At 38.3% G+C, this 17,787-nt stretch overlaps 1 protein-coding gene across 1 annotated transcript in view; it reads right to left on the reverse strand.

Annotated features, from left to right (window-relative positions):
- The window catches only part of PLXNC1 (plexin C1), a 735,616-nt gene extending 719,835 nt beyond the window's left edge, over window positions 1-15,781 (reverse strand). Inside the window, exon 1 of the mRNA XM_044087647.1 lies at window positions 14,604-15,781. Within this exon, the coding sequence (XP_043943582.1) occupies window positions 14,604-15,620 (1,017 nt within the window). The 5' untranslated portion in view covers window positions 15,621-15,781. The remainder of the gene's footprint in view (window positions 1-14,603) is intronic.
- Window positions 15,782-17,787: the final 2,006 nt, after the last annotated feature.

Raw genomic sequence — 17,787 nt, forward strand, 5'->3', positions numbered from 1 at the left:
CAAAGTACTTGAAACATCTTCCTGGAGTTTGTAAGGATTCCTGGTCTTTCTTGGAAAGCATTAATAGTATACCGTTCGATGGTGGGAATAATTTTCTCACCATCGATGTGGTGGACTTATATACTTCCATCCCACACCAGGAAGCTCTGGAATGGCTGGCTCTCTTACTTGCAGATTTTGGAGCATCAAAAACTGAGGTTGATCTTGTTACCGAAATCTTGGATGTCGTCTTGTCATGTAATTATTTTTTGTTTGACAAGAAATTCTTCTTGCAGAAGAAGGGTGTAGCCATGGGCTCACCTTGCGGAGCATCTATGGCCAATTTTTTCATGGGGTACTGGGAAAGGAATTTTCTTTTTTCTTCTCCAGACTTGATGGGCTTTGTTCAATTTTACACGAGATACCTTGACGATATTTTTATCTTGTTTCGAGGTAGTTACATTGAAGCTAGCCATTTCGTCAATTCACTAAACAGTACAACGGAATTCCTAAAATTCATGTTCAAGTTTTCGGTAACAGATATTGATTACCTGGATGTGAAACTTTGCAAGGATGTTGGCACGAATGTTTATGTCTCAAACGTGTTTAGAAAACCCACATATTGCAATTCTTTCCTGCACTTTTCCAGCCAACACCCCTTCAAACAAAAGAGAGCAATTGTGAAAGGCCAGCTGGTTAGAGCAGGGAGAATGTGCAGCAGGTTAGCTGATTTTCAGAGTGAGTGTGAACAGCTCGGCAATATGTTTCTCAATAGAGGCTATCCGAGACAACTGGTAGAAGAACTAACTTCTGAGGTTCTTAAAAAGAGGTTGAGTGGGTTTCTCAAACCTATTCTATACCAAGTCCAACTAAGACCGGACTCTTTGCAACCTGACATGTCAGTATCACCTAGTAGTACTATTGACCTATCACTTGCTAACACTAGTACTAGTAACGGACGTGACTTTTCATTAAGTTACGTCGATACTTACAGCTTTAGCTCTAGAACTATTATGTCAATAATACGGAAGAACTGGCAATTCATTTTGAGTAGCCCTGGTATAACAGGAAAATTGGGATCTTTTCCCAATTTTGTCTTTAAAAGGAACAACAACCTTAAAGAACTCTTACAAAGGGACTTCCATAGTAAAGGTTTTAATAAACGAATTGGTATGTCCACATGTGGCTTTTGCAATTGGTGTCATAAAGTTAGGATGGGTCAGACTTACACAATAAGGGACAGGAAGTACACTATTAAATTTCCACTTAATTGTGAGAGTAGATCTATAGTGTACGTGGCCTTTTGTGAGTGTTGCCCCTCCTTTTATATAGGTAAGACCGATCGTAGACTTTGTGACCGCGTCTACGAACACATGTACGCTATCAAGAAAAAAATTGACACCAATGCCTTAGCCAAGCATATAGACAACTTTCCAGGCCATTGTTTTTCATTCATGGCCATTGATCAAGTAATAACTAACATTCGTGGGGGCCCTATTCCATTACTTTTGGAAACCCGGGAGTTGGAGTGGCAGTTGAGAACGGATGCTTTTTGCTATCCTGGTCTCAACGAAAACTGTAATATCTCTGCAGTTCTGAGACTTAGAAGCTATTTAAGGTAGTGTAATCATTTTAATACATTGGGTGCACCCTGTTTGTTTGTAATACAGTTGGCGACATCCTTTTGAAATGTATTTTTTGATACATTTACATTTAGTGATTTAATCATGCTATTGCATGGTACTTTCACTTAGTGTTGAAGGTATATATTTTTTACATTTTGTTATATTCCTATATAACATGATTTATATATAGCATTTCTGTTTTGTTTTTCAGCTTGATTTTATATTTCACTGAACACATTCTGTGTCAATGAATGGACTACGTGCTTGCAATCAAAGGCATTGAACTAGTTTCTTACTTTTAAAACAGCATAACAGTTCTTTATTTATATGGTTATATAAATCATTTTTTGTTGATTGAATCTAACTTGTTACAACATGCCATCTCTGGTCCATACTATTTTTGTGATTAGATTTATGTATTTTAACATTTTTTGTAAAACTCGCAGAAAATGACTTCTAATTGATGTGATGTCATTTCCTCTTAACTTCTTATTTATATTGAGCGTGCAATGATATTATTGTCTATTTATTTTTCTCTGAAGAAGCCACATTGCTGTGTGGCGAAAACGCTTGTTAAAAATAATAAATTTGCGTTCAGACTTTACTATCTGGTGGCCTGCTGGTGCAAGGAGTCCGTGTCCTTTTTGGTTTTCTACAGTGGTTTTGGTTTTCTGTTTTTTTACTTGTCTGTTAGTATGGCCACGGACAGTCCTGTTAGCCCACTCACTCCTCACTTATTCACTGACTCAGGGGCACCCGAAGTTTCCTGTAATCTTCCATTGGATACCTCTGCCTTGTTAGTCTCACTATCGCAGAGACTAGATCAGTTGAACGCACGCTTTGACCGTTTTGAGGAATTTGGCGTTCACAAGAGCCGGTTTGCGGCTCCAACTTCCGGGATTATTCGAAGTGGAGTTGAGTCTAATGGCTCAACTGTGAGTTCCGGATTTTCCGTTCCTGCAGCTCAACCCTCTGGCTCTATTAGCAGGCAAGACTTCTCGGTTCCTGCAGCCCAACCTCTTGTTTTCCGCAATATAGGAAGCACTGGTCTGGACGCCATTCAAGGTACTGAATTCTGTCGTGGTGCTGCTTCTTTTGCCAGAACGGGTACGTCCAACCGAGACGGGCGTCCTTTTAGTGATGTTGTAGCTCATTCAGGACCGAATGTTTTAACCGCTGGTTCTAATCAGCAGGTACGTGCTGGTGATATTACTGTGACTAATGGTGGGCAAGACATTAATTCATGTGGCCCATTCGTTTTATCAGAATGGATGAATAATACTGACAAATTTCAGTTTTCACAGCAGAGTACTGGTATAGTGGGACCTCAAAGTAATGACGTCACTAATGAACTTTTAGCAAACAAGCTTAAAATTTTTGACAACAAAATTCTTAGGTTAAAAAAACTTCAACTCGAGATTTTTTACTTTAAACAATGTATCCAAGAGAAGCTGGTTCCAAAGGGTTTACGAAGCAACTTCTCTCCATCTGGGTTACTGAATGATGTTTGCTTTTACAGTGAACTACAGGACTTATTCCAACAACAGGGTGTTCAGTTGATGGAATTGATTGTTAAGCATTATAGCCAACATGTTTGTGTATTACTGAATGAAATTGATGTTCTGGATAAGGAAATGAGGGCAGATTTGAACTTCACAAGGTACAAATTTGATTACGATCGTACCTTGTCAAGTATTGACTCACTATTGGTGAAGTTAAAATTGAATAAGAGTAAGAAACTTGTGAGGGACAGATTGGCCTATCATGATAATGTTGCATATCCTAGACTCCAACACTCAGACTCCACGAAGTCTAACACTAGGGTCAACCAGGGACAACCGGGTTCAACAGTGAATATTGAACTAGATGACACTTATGTAGACGAGGACAACTTTGTGGAGGAAGAAGTGGGACCTAGACGTAGTGACAGAATCAAAGGGCTTAAAAGAAATAACCCAGGCAATAAAAACACCCCAACTAATAAAAATAGTTATCACAACAATTTTTTAGGCAAACGGAAGTATCGCCGACAATCCAACAAGAGGGTGAACTAGAAATGATGACTGACAGTTTCACTAATGCTAGTGATGTCTCTTTTCACTTTAATGATGTAGACGATACTGGTGATGATACCGTAGTAAGCGTAACTAGCTCTTACCAAGGACATGTTACCCCTAGAATAATTCTAAACCAAAAGGGCGATTTTAAAATCTATAATTTTACAGAGCTGCATTTGAGAGATGAACTGGTAGAATTGCTTGCCCTTGGTTATACATTTGTCCCAAGGAGACTTGGAGACACACCAAAGGAGATTATTGAGCTGAAGTGCTTCGTCCGTAAGCTTAACCTGAAGTTACTTTTTAACAATGGGGTGGATATAATCCAGGACTCCTTGAAGCTGCCTAGTGTTTTCAATCCACCTCTTCACCCATCTCTTCAGTTATTTGAGAGGGTTTGTGAGGTTGATTTTAGACATTCTTCTAAGGTGTGCCGAAGTAATGTTGAATCTTTACGATATAATATTACTAAAGAACAGGTGCTACTCCTTGATGAACTTTGCCGCTACCCCGTCAGGCTGATAAAACCTGATAAGGGTGGCGGACTGGTCATCTTTGATAACTCCATGTATACAGAGAAAATGCTTTCCGTTCTGGAGACTTCAGCTTATACTGAAGCCTCCATTAACGAAATAAATCGATCCCATAACATGATGAGAGGTCTCTTTCGTGACTTATTCCTGGGTGGAAAAATAGACCTCGACACTTACAACTATATAGACATTACTTTGCCTAAACTTCCTGTTATGTTTGGCATTCCTGAGGTCCACAAGGATGTTAACAACCCACCTAAGAGGGCCTTAGTGGATGGAAGATGTTCCATGACATACCCAAGTGCTAAATTAGTTGATAAGATTCTTTCAAAGTACTTGAAACATCTTCCTGGAGTTTGTAAGGATTCCTGGTCTTTCTTGGAAAGCATTAATAGTATACCGTTCGATGGTGGGAATAATTTTCTCACCATCGATGTGGTGGACTTATATACTTCCATCCCACACCAGGAAGCTCTGGAATGGCTGGCTCTCTTACTTGCAGATTTTGGAGCATCAAAAACTGAGGTTGATCTTACCGAAATCTTGGATGTCGTCTTGTCATGTAATTATTTTTTGTTTGACAAGAAATTCTTCTTGCAGAAGAAGGGTGTAGCCATGGGCTCACCTTTGGAGCATCTGTGGCCAATTTTTTCATGGGGTACTGGGAAAGGAATTTTCTTTTTTCTTCTCCAGACTTGATGGGCTTTGTTCAATTTTACACGAGATACCTTGACGATATTTTTATCTTGTTTCGAGGTAGTTACATTGAAGCTAGCCATTTCGTCAATTCACTAAACAGTACAACGGAATTCCTAAAATTCACATTCAAGTTTTCGGTAACAGATATTGATTACCTGGACGTGAAACTTTGCAAGGATGTTGGCATGAATGTTTATGTCTCAAACGTGTTTAGAAAACCCACATATTGCAATTCTTTCCTGCACTTTTCCAGCCAACACCCCTTCAAACAAAAGAGAGCAATTGTGAAGGGCCAGCTGGTTAGAGCAGGGAGAATGTGCAGCAGGTTAGCTGATTTTCAGAGTGAGTGTGAACAGCTCGGCAATATGTTTCTCAATAGAGGCTATCCGAGACAACTGGTAGAAGAACTAACTTCTGAGATTCTTAAAAAGAGGTTGAGTGGGTTTCTCAAACCTATTCTATACCAAGTCCAACTAAGACCGGACTCTTTGCAACCTGACATGTCAGTATCACCTAGTAGTACTATTGACCTATCACTTGCTATCACTAGTACTAGTAACGGACGTGACTTTTCATTAAGTTACGTCGTTACTTACAGCTTTAGCTCTAGATCTATTATGTCAATAATACGGAAGAACTGGCAATTCATTTTGAGTAGCCCTGGTATAACAGGAAAATTGGGATCTTTTCCCAATTTTGTCTTTAAAAGGAACAACAACCTTAAAGAACTCTTACAAAGGGACTTCCATAGTAAAGGTTTTAATAAACGAATTGGTATGTCCACATGTGGCTTTTGCAATTGGTGTCATAAAGTTAGGATGGGTCAGACTTACACAATAAGGGACAGGAAGTACACTATTAAATTTCCACTTAATTGTGAGAGTAGATCTATAGTGTACGTGGCCTTTTGTGAGTGTTGCCCCTCCTTTTATATAGGTAAGACCGATCGTAGACTTCGTGACCGCATCTACGAACACATGTACGCTATCAAGAAAAAAACTGACACCAATGCCTTAGCCAAGCATATAGACAACTTTCCAGGCCATTGTTTTTCATTCATGGCCATTGATCAAGTAATAACTAACATTCGTGGGGGCCCTATTCCATTACTTTTGGAAACCCGGGAGTTGGAGTGGCAGTTGAGAACGGATGCTTTTTGCTATCCTGGTCTCAACGAAAACTGTAATATCTCTGCAGTTCTGAGACTTAGAAGCTATTTAAGGTAGTGTAATCATTTTAATACATTGGGTGCACCCTGTTTGCTTGTAATACAGTTGGCGACATCCTTTTGAAATGTATTTTTTGATACATTTACATTTAGTGATTTAATCATGCTATTGCATGGTACTTTCACTTAGTGTTGAAGGTATATATTTTTTACATTTTCTTATATTCCTATATAACATGATTTATATATAGCATTTCTGTTTTGTTTTTCAGCTTGATTTTATATTTCACTGAACACATTCTGTGTCAATGAATGGACTACGTGCTTGCAATCAAAGGCATTGAACTAGTTTCTTACTGTTAAAACAGCATAACAGTTCTTTATTTATATGGTTATATAAATCATTTTTTGTTGATTGAATCTAACTTGTTACAACATGCCATCTCTGGTCCATACTATTTTTGTGATTAGATTTATGTATTTTAACATTTTTTGTAAAACTCGCAGAAAATGACTTCTAATTGATGTGATGTCATTTCCTCTTAACTTCTTATTTATATTGAGCGTGCAATGATATTATTGTCTATTTATTTTTCTCTGAAGAAGCCACATTGCTGTGTGGCGAAAACGCTTGTTAAAAATAATAAATTTGCGTTCAGACTTTACTATCTGGTGGCCTGCTGGTGCAAGGAGTCCGTGTCCTTTTTGGTTTTCTACATGTCCTACACAGACAGACTCAAGAAACGTCAGCTGTTCTCCGTCTCTTATCGTCTACATAGAGGTGATATCTGCTTGACTTATAAAGCCATGTCCAACCCAGCCATACTTGAAATGCTACACCTAAAGAAATCTCAATTCCCCCATGCCACACACTCCAGAGATCACAACCTCATTACCACAATTAACAGAACATGCTGGAGGGACACGCTCATCTCTCAAAGACTGCCCATACTCTGGAATAAGCTTCCCATTTATGTCAAGCAGAGCACCTCACTGGCTGTGTTCAAGTGAAATGTTGATGAGTGGATGGGTAACAGAAAGTTCACTCCATGGATCATTCCCGTTGCCCTACTGGATAGCGGTACTATGAATTAACATCAGGTGGCACGGTGCCTGGGCAATTTTTTTTGGCTAGGCTTGTAAAGGCTCCGGGGCCATTAGCCTACTACACACCTATGTACAATGAACCTATGAACATTAATTTTGTCATTACCCTTAATAACATTAATATGGTCTAATTAAGTGTAATTTGTATAGCTTGTGCATCAATTTGACTAACCTTTGACTTAGGATTTAACCAAGGGACATACAAACCTTGTTTCCATTTAGAAATAACTTCTTCCTTGATAGAATTACCATGCTTTTTAAAATTTCACATTCCTTTTTAAAATCTTCAAGTAATGAAACTATCATGGCTGCCCTTACCATCTGATCTTTTACTGCTGCCCATTTTTGGTATATGGGATGGCAGCTAGTAAAATGTAGAATAGAATTTGAATATGTAGGTTTCCTATATATTTGAGAAAATAAGGTATTGTGGCTTATTGCTTTAATAATCATTACATCCAAATAAAAGATAGATTCTGAAGCTATGGTGTATGTGAATGTTAAAAAAGTGGTAATTTCATTGATTTATTTTATAAATTCTGGTATATCTTCATTTTTATCATTGCACATAATAAATATATCATCCAGATAACGTGTATGCATACACCATGAGGATTTATATTTGCTATTGAATATGTATTTATTGTGATATTCTAACATGACAATATTAGCATATAAAGGGCTGCATGCGACACTCATAGCAACTCTTTCCTTGATGAAAATACTGCCCTTCAAAATAAATATAGTTGTTGTATAGCACTATTTCCATTAACTTTATATAATTATCAACTTTCTCCTGTGTTAATTTCATTGTGTGAGCATAATAGATCAAACTGGTTATCACAATAAAGTTTTACTAGTTGGGCACACTATTTGTATTTTTTATTTAATTTTTGACTTGGTTGGTCTAGATTTGATTGGCGAACTTTTTATTAAGTCGTTATATTGTGTACTCCTCATTATAATCTTTGCACTGTAATAGTCACCAAAAAAGGGTATGTTTTTTGTTATCAGTCAAGTTTTGATCTGAGTTGACTAGTAAAATTTCACTTCAAAGTACATCTGCTTGTTATCACTTTGTTGTAGTGAATGCAGGTCAGCAATTTAATTCTCAGAGTGGCTTCACAGTGTCTTAAATCTAATGTTGCTATTTTACTATTTAATACTCTCCTCTTGAAACTGGACTGACCGCAGTTTGTTTTAGAGATCATGCTACAGAGCCACAGCAGTTTGTTTTGTCAAGGATAGGTCATTTTGATTTAACTTAGTAAACTTATTTGAAAAATGTCCCAGAGGAAGTAGACAACAATCATTCAGTCCATATCTGGATATGGCCAAGACCTTTGACACAATATTTTATCATTGCATTGTAAACAAACTAAAAGACCTAAAGGTAGACCCTTACATGGTAAGCTGGTTTGCAAACTGGCTGAAGTTATAACCCACAAACTTAAAGTGGAAGGTGCCACTTCAAAATATTTAAAAGTAGCTAGATGAGTGCTCAGTACTGGGATCCCCCCCTTTTGGCATATACCTTTCTGACCTCCATACCACAAACAGACTTATGGCTAACAAGACTGAGCAATAACTGCAAGTTGGTTGCCATCAACTAATTTCCCCAAGATATAAAATCCTTTCAGCAAGAACTAATCCCTATAAACTAATGGTGTACAGAGAAAGAGCTCAAATTATATGAAAAAAAGCAAAAAAAGAAATGCAGCTTTTTTATCTTTGGTAAACACTCCTCATTTACAACATGGAGTACAGCCAGAACCTCACTACAAATGGACACTGTAGTCAACACCTGCATTGACCTATCTCTCTCTCTCCTTTGATCACCATGTAGCAATAGTGGTTAGGAAATCTTTCTATCTAGCCCAACAGATTCCTAAACGTATCTCATCCAGGTCAAAATAAGTTAATATCCCTTGTACTCAGCTGTAATTAAATCAATCATTGAATACAATGTCTTTTTTTTTTTTTTTTTAATGGGTGGCCGCAGTGGTGCAGCAGTTAGCGCTGCCACCTCACAGCAAGAGGTTCTCTGGTTTGAGCCTCAGCTGGGGTGCCTTCTGTGCAGAGTCTGCATGTCCTCCCTGTGGTCACGTGGGTTTCCTCTGGGTGCTCCGGTTTCCTCCCACATCCCAGAGACATGCTGTAGGTGGATTGGATACTCTAAATTGTCCCTAGGTGTGAGTGTCTGCATGTGTGTGCCTTCTGTGTAAGGTTGGGCACTGGGCTGGCAACTCAACACCAGAAAACTCCACTGCCAGTCATGAGTGGACAGGTGATCTGCTGTGGTGACCCGTAACCGGGAAAAGCCAGAAGAAGAATACAATGTCTTTTTTTATTATTGGTTTAAAGACTCAGTTACCAGGAGAGTCTGGATGCCATTCTGTATACTCTGCCACATATAGGTCCACATATAGGCTCATGTGATGAAATCCATGACGCAGGTGCAGCTAGATTAATGATGGCTCCCTCACAGATACGTGGCACAAGGTTTGATTCTGACCTTTGGTTACTGGCTAAGTTTGTAATAGTCTGTAGACCAAGATCCTAGTATTGGGAATTGGGGTCCTAGTATTATAATGGTTGAGGTGTTTACCTCACTGGCACAAAGTTCAGGGTCTGATTTTCACCTTTGAAGGAGACATTGGCTATGCTTAAAATGGCCCACATGGAAAGCTAGCCTAGTATGTACCAATGAACCTGTGTACCTATTCAGTGCAATCAAAGCATCACCTTCTGGATCTCTTACACCTTTATAGGTCTGACAGCTTCACAAAACCCAAGGTAGAGATCAGAACCTCAACCAACATATAAAGAAAAAATGTTGGGGAAAGATTTATCACACAGTCATTGCAACTAATTGCCCTTGTATGTAACAGTGTGCCATCCCTGTATCCTTCAAGACAAAACTTGACAACTGGATGGGCGACCACAAATTCATTGTGGGACTGGTGTATTTTGCTCTCTTGGAAGTGGGAGGCATATCTTGAGGCTGGTAATTGGCTAGGTACAAATAGTTTCTAGACTTACACACCTTTTAATTCCTATGCGCTTATGATCCTATGATTCTAACCACTAAGATTTTACCATAAATGTCACTTTCCAGACCATTATTACTATTTACACCTTTTATGGGTTGCTTAAATATTATAGTTTTAGAATAAATGAATAAAACATAATTGGAAAGCGTGGTGTTTGTATGTATGCTAATTGTTTTAGCTTATGCAAATGACTGGACCGTATATTTGATCTGTTAGTTACTTGCGCATTTGTAACCAGGAACATGTACCAGGTTGCAAGAAAAGAAACGGAAATGAGCGGGAATGAGAATGGTGATGTCGAAATCACATGACGATTTCATCCTGAAGACATAAGGCCGTCATCCTGACTTTCTTTAAGTAATTAAACTATTACATACTGAGACATTTGCTGTATCCTAGTAAAGGAATTCTGAGTAACAACAAAGGTTATTTTTCATCATCCAGGAATCATTTCTGCTTCTAGCCTTTGATGTACCAGTTATTCATGTATCCAAGTAGCTTTCCGATTATTCTGATTTCATTTCTAACTAACACTGTCCAGTTTAGAGTTTACAGCTTTCAGTATTATTTACCCTTTTTGTAGATCAGGTTAGTCCCACTAGGCTGGTAGCCTCTTCTCAGGCAAGACGCAAGATGGTATGTATACTACTAGGGGAAATTTGGCCAAGGCATCAGGAAACTGCCTCCCATCTTTTTGATAGGTGCTGTTGGCTCTTTCACATCCACATGAGATACCACCAACTCAGGCAGGTGGGACCTTAGTTTAACATCTCACCTGAAGGGCAATGCAGTCAGAAGTGGAGCAGTTCCCTTATGCTGCACTGTAGTGTCAGTAATTGATCTGCCTGGAGTGGGAATAGAACCCACAGCCTTCTGCACCAAAGAAGAGTATGCTACCTGTTGTGCTACTAACACTGTCATATGTAGAAGATAAAATACTATCAGGAGCAGAGCTGTATCCAGGAAAACTGGCACCTGAGGAGGTGCAAGCATTGCATGTGCCATCTCTCCCTGAAATTGTAGTGTCATCACTCTGTGGAGCAGTACAATATGTGTACTATGTACAGTAATTTGTTGGTGCCAGACTATCATACAAGCTGGCACCAGGGTACACAGCCCAGTTAACAAGCCGTTTATGTAGTTATGATCAGAAGACTTAACTGACCCCAATGCCCCTACAGTATGATTCTACAAGTCACTGCTAAATAAGCTATAATTACTGCTATGAAGAAAAAGTACTGTCAGTATAGTTTAGACCATTTCATTACAGCCAATGAGCTCTGCTGACAGGTTTTATATTTGTTGTGGCAGAAATTCTCACGTTGAAGGATAATTTTTGTTTATGTTGTGGATTGTTAGGAAATAAGGCACGTTTAGTTCCAGTATAATTCATAGGCACAGACAGATATGCTTGTTTCTCTGCTGTAATAAAGATTTAGCTAACTGGACACCACATTGCTTTTACACAGAAATGCATTATTGCATTCTAGGCTTTAATGTCACATCACATAACTTCAGATCTATCTTAATTATAGTTCTGTTTTTGAAAACAATCATAGCTCCTAAAATGATATATTACAAATAGAACCTAAGAGCTGTTCTACACATGAAAAATAGATTGCATCTCTTCAAGTATTAAAGCATAATTGGGTGGTGCAGTGGTGCAGCAGTTAATGTTGTTGCCTTGCAGTAAGAAGTCCTCCTGTTCGATTCTCGGCTGGGGTGCCTTCTGTGTGGAGTCTGCATATCCCCCCTGCATTCATGTCAGTTTCCTCCAGGTGTTGTGACTTCCTCCCACATTCCAAAGACATACATTTGGAGCATTTCACCCAGAACCTCTTTCTCAGTAAACAAATGTTAAATAAATACATATTACCTTTTTAAGCTCATTTAATTGGTATTATTCTGACTATCCTGTAAAAAGCTGAAAAGTGTGTCTCACTGTGTACACTGACCAAATGCATTTATCTAGTTCTATTTTTCTGTACTTATGGAAAACAAAGCACCATAACAAAATGCATTTCATATTACATTATATAAATGGTTCATCATACAAGCATATAGTAACCCTGAAAATGTTTCCACATCACTTAATGGCTAGATCACAATAAGAACAGATTCCAAGATATCTGATACACGTATGGACACATGCGTGTGTGTATGTGTGTGTGTTGGGAGGGGGTGGAGCAGAAAGTGTGGGAAGCAGAAGTGTAGCCATAAAAGTTTTGGGGAAGAACAAGGATGGTCAGTGAACATGATGGGATGCAGTAGCATAACAAATAACATTTACATGGTAGTAGAATTAATACAAATGATAAACAGAATTTTTTTGAGAAACAGAAGATAAGACTATGCAGAAAAGAGAAAAAAAATATTTGACTACAGCAATTTATATGCAAAAAAATAACAACAAAACCACAAAACCATGACAACTTGCTGACTGAGATTTTGTTCTTCCCCTAGAGTGTGTCAGCAATTCTTGCTTAATCTTTCAGACAATGTATACTACTACGCCTACAGAAATGTTTCCATTTCTTACCTAATTCCTTTCTATTCTGGACCAGCATCTTTGTCAGTATATTCAGAGAGAGCAATGCTCCTGCACATACACACCTGTCTGCAAAAGTATATACTTTGGTCACTGCAGTATGCATAATGTGAGTGGTCAAGTACTGGTATAAGCAAATACCCCTGCAAGGGGGAGGGAAGAAATACACCTTCAATCATGTTTGCCTTTTGTTTTGTTTGTTCATTTTCTGAGCACTTATTTTTATACATTTTTATTCTGTTCTCACTGGCCATCCATTTAGGCACTCTCACTACTGTCCATTCATTCCTCATCACTGGGACAAATGCCATTTGTGTCATGGCTGCCATCTTCAAAGCCATAATGGGTATTTTCTGTGTTCTGATGTAACTCCTCCTCCTTCATAGAGTATCAGCAATCCTAGCTATGGCCAGTGAAGGCTGCCATGCAGATATGGCTTAGCAGATTCAAACATATGTCCATGGCCTAAATTGATGAGTGTTGTACATCTCTCTCTACCATAGATGTCATCATTACATTAGGTCAGAGCACCTCCCACATGCCAAGATAGATGAGCTGACAGCCTCTCATTTCCACTCCTCCCAACTACTCTAGCATCTAAGATACTAATTGATGTCAGCTGATCTGTGTTGTAGTTAAGGCTTCTTTCCTTGGCACCACAGAGTCAGGCCCTGGAACACTCATTTTTGGCATCATGGAGCCCTTCTGTTTAGAAATGGAACTCATGTAGTCAACCCTTGTTTTGTTTCAGTATACCTATTACCTTATTTTTAAGGAAATATGGTTCTATCACAAATATGATATGTCCTGGCTATGACTGCAGCAGTTTAAGAAATATGTACAGAAAAAGGCGTAGTAAAAGAAAATATCTGCACCCCATCCCCAGCGTGATCCTTTTGGTTTCTTCCATGGCTTTGCAAATGTCCTTCTAAGAAACCTAACTAAAGACTTCTTCTTCTCATAAAATAGAAAATGTAAAGGATTTTCCACAGTGTCAGGGACAAATGCTACAGATGGAAAACTAACAAGTCTTGGCTCTAATGCCACACCCGCTCCAACATCATCACCCCTGTTACATCAGAAAATAATAAATGCAAGCATGCACAGCAAGTGGCATTGAAATTAATATCATTCATTCATTTTAAAAAGGTTAAATATCAGACAAATAATTTACCTTGCCTTGACATTTTAAGTTTTGTTAACTTATTATTAATAATAATTCATGCATTTCTCCCTATGTTTTCATTCCAAGATGTCAACCATGCCAAAGAAGGCACTTGTCCCAGTGGTGAGGAATCTTCCTTATGAACTTGCCAAGTTTGAAATTAATATTTCAATGGCTATAAGCATAAAAAAATGACAGGACCGTGTACTGAGTATGGTCACTGATTTCTGCACCTGGAAGTCTGTATTTAACTGTTATAAGTCTCCAGTATAAACACCATGCAACTGTCTTACATTTAATTGTTATCAACCCTCACATAAACACCATATTATTATAAGTAACTCAGTCAGGTGTGTTGAGCTTCCTCACCAGTTCTAGTTAGTAATTTATATAATCACTTCCTTTACCACACTGATTATTATCAAATCCCACGCTGTACGTACATTTCAATACTTTTATCTAGTCAGAGCAGCAAATAAATAGGTTTAAACCCAGAGAAGAAGCATAATCTATCCCCTTTTTTCAAGTTTGTAACACAGCACTGAAAGATAGTTAAGCTTACACACAGCATTATTTGGCTGCACTGTTGCAATCAGTGTAAACATTTTTATTTTATTTATATATTTCATATTTCATTGTTTGTTTATTTATTGTTTCAAAAATACTTACTGAGTCAACACCAGGTATTTTAAGTATTTCTGGCGAAACGTTACTCTCTGTTTGTGCATCCATTTGAGTCAGGTTAAAAACACAGACAGCTGTAGTATCTCTCCTGTTTGCCCCAGATTCTTCAGTGGAGAAAACGGCAGCGATTAGTGTTTCCCCATCAAAAAGACTGAATGGACTGGCTGAGAGCAGCTTTTTCCTTTTGTCATTACAGTTTAAAATAGCTTGCTTATAACTCAAAAAACCATGAAAATCATGTTCGTCCTTTCTAATATCCATTGCAGCAATAAATGGGCCATTAGTAATTCTAGCTATCTTCCCATCTGTATAATTATAAGTGTAATATAGAAAAAATATTTTATGTAACCTTTGGAAACCATTGACAAAATGCACTGTGTTTTGTTTGAAGTCTGCAGATTTGTAATTAATGAAGAAATCTGACTTCAGCTTAAGATCATTACTGTATCTTACTGCAAAGAGTTTTTGCTGTGTGTCACGTTTAAATTTATCATCATCAATAAAGAATCCAGAATGCTTTCCCGTATAAGTCATAGCCACAGCTAGATATGTACTGTTCTTATGTTTAAAGAAAAATCCCACAGTTGAAGCATTTTGATGGTTGCAGAAAACGGATCTATTGAAATTTACATTACTGATATTTGATAAATCCCTGATTTGACAGTTACCAAAGTTCAGAGTCCCACACGTTAGTAATCTTTTATCATCCTCATATACAAGGAGCAGCTTGTTGTACTGAGTTTGCAGTGATGATGGACAGTTAACAGTGTCCTCACAAAGAGAATCATTTTGAGGTCCTGTCTGCACCTTGTTTTCTAGATGCAGTGTGTTACTGAGTTGATAAAGGTAATTATCGGTGGCTACAAAAACTCTGCTTGAACTTGTAGCTATGTTATTAATATTCTGAGTAAAATTAAAAACTTCTTGACTGAAGGCCCACTTTATGATTAACAAAATCCATATGGGATTGCAGGAGTGTAGTGCTGTAATAACAGAAGTCATTTCCAAAGGCGTCAGTATTTCAGATTCTGATTAGTAAGAATTCCCATGCTGAGTGCAGCACCTTCGGAATAAGCAGATGAAAGTGTGTTCAAAACAGTTTTAAGGAAGTTACAGTTTGTTAGGTTCCTTTTTTTAACTTCTTCCTTGATGAGTGAAATACCAGTCAGATCATAATGCGGGAACACATATGCAGTACATTTTCTGACATTAATTTTAAGGTTATTTATGTTTTGAAGCTCTGTCCGAAACGTTCACCTGCCTTTCAGAAGGAAATGTCAAACAGTGTGACAAAACAGGATGCTGAATGACAAACTCTTGTCAGTGCTTAATTCCAAATCATGCCTTCATGCTGGCCTCTTACAGTATGCATTAGAATCTAAACCTACACTATTTTTTAAAATGTAGCATTTGGAGTCTGCATTTTGTACAGCACTGTTCCTGTTTTTTTTTCTTTTTTTTCTTTCTGATGCATATTGGCACGTATGTATATAGGTTATGATTTTTTCACCATTGAGGTATTAAGTATAGCTTACTATTTGTTGTATTCGTGTATTTTTTCTATTGTGTCTGTTGTACTTATTAAAATAAATAAAATGTGTTTTGAAAAAAAAAAAAAAGAATCTAAACAACTTCTAAAAGTATTTGTACTGAAAAGGTGTACTCATTTAATGCCCCCTGTTGTAACCCTTTTTAATAAGGGAAAACATCCTGTGTGAAGAGTAGATTCTTACTACACTGTCATTATTTTTACTTATATTTTATTTTACAGTTATGCACACATGACCACTGAAACCTGTTTTAGTCATTAGCTAGTATGTAAATGATTTAGTCATGTCACTAATGTAATAATGCCATCGGAGCAATACTACCAGAAAGGAACAATTTTAGGAAATACAGCATTTGTCTACCTAATGCTGTTTTTCCTGGTCTGTAAACAGAGCACTTATTAAAGGATTACATCTGTGTGTAAATGAATATGCTCTCTTATATTTAAAAACACTAAACGTTAAAGCTTCAGAAAGCACAAATATAGTGGCTTAATGACACAAGGGCAATACTACCAGCAATGCTACTCTTGGTTCTAGTTCAGCAACCCCCCCCCCCCTGCACCTGATGGTCTATCATAGTGAGATACTTTAATTAGTTAGTTAGTTAGTTAGTAAGTTACCTCTCTTGTTCGGTATATATTTCTCGGAGGTACAGGCCAACATGGAAGGACTGTGGCTGACCAAGTTCGGAGATGACTGCAAACTGGGCACCATAATTGACTCTCCAGCTGACACAAGCATCCTCCAAAAGGGCCTCATAGAAACAGACAACTGGTGCCAAAGCCATGGCCTCAAGCTAAACGCCAAAAAGTGTATAGTCATCCCCTTTGGCAAAAACAAAGTGCCCACAAATTACCACCTAGGTGGTAATCCATTAAGTACAGAAGAAGTAATTAGGGACCTGGGGACCCAAGTTGATAGCAATCTCTCATTTGACAACCACGTGGCCAAAGTGGTTAGAATAACATTTTATATAGCCCACCTAATCATGAAGGGATTCACATCTAGATCAGGGGAGGTCATCATGCCTCTTTAATCATCCCTCATCAGGCCTATAATTGAGTACAATGCCCCTATTAGGATGTACCTTACCAGACACCTGCAGCAACTAGAAAGACCCCAAAAGTACCTCACCAAGAGGATCAAAGGGCTCAAACAAATGCCATATGCTGCCCGGTTAAAGAAACTCCAGCTCTACTCAGTGGCATACCGCGATCTGTGCCTGACATATAAAGCCATGTTCAACCCGGAATTAATGGACATGCTGCACCGCAGAAAATCCAAATCCCATCGAGCTACACGCTCGAGAGACTTGAACCTCAGCACTGGAATAAATAGGACATGCTGGAGGGACAGATTCATAACCCAGAGGCTCCCTTCACTCTGGAATAAAATCCCAGTCCAGGTTAGGCAGAGTCCCTCAATGACTCTCTTCAAGAGGAATCTTGATGAGTGGATGGGAGATCGTAGGTTTACCCCAGGTATCACTTCTGTGTCACTGTTAGACAGAGGCACAGTATACTAACCTCGAAAAAGGGCATAGCAAAATTAATTTAAAATGGGTGGCGAAAGCCAAACACACTCTGGCTAAGCTTATAAATGCCCTAGGGCAGATAGCC

Source organism: Protopterus annectens, chromosome 11.part0 (assembly GCF_019279795.1).
Source record: "Protopterus annectens isolate FY-2018-M chromosome 11.part0, PAN1.0, whole genome shotgun sequence".
Taxonomy (NCBI): domain Eukaryota; kingdom Metazoa; phylum Chordata; order Ceratodontiformes; family Protopteridae; genus Protopterus; species Protopterus annectens.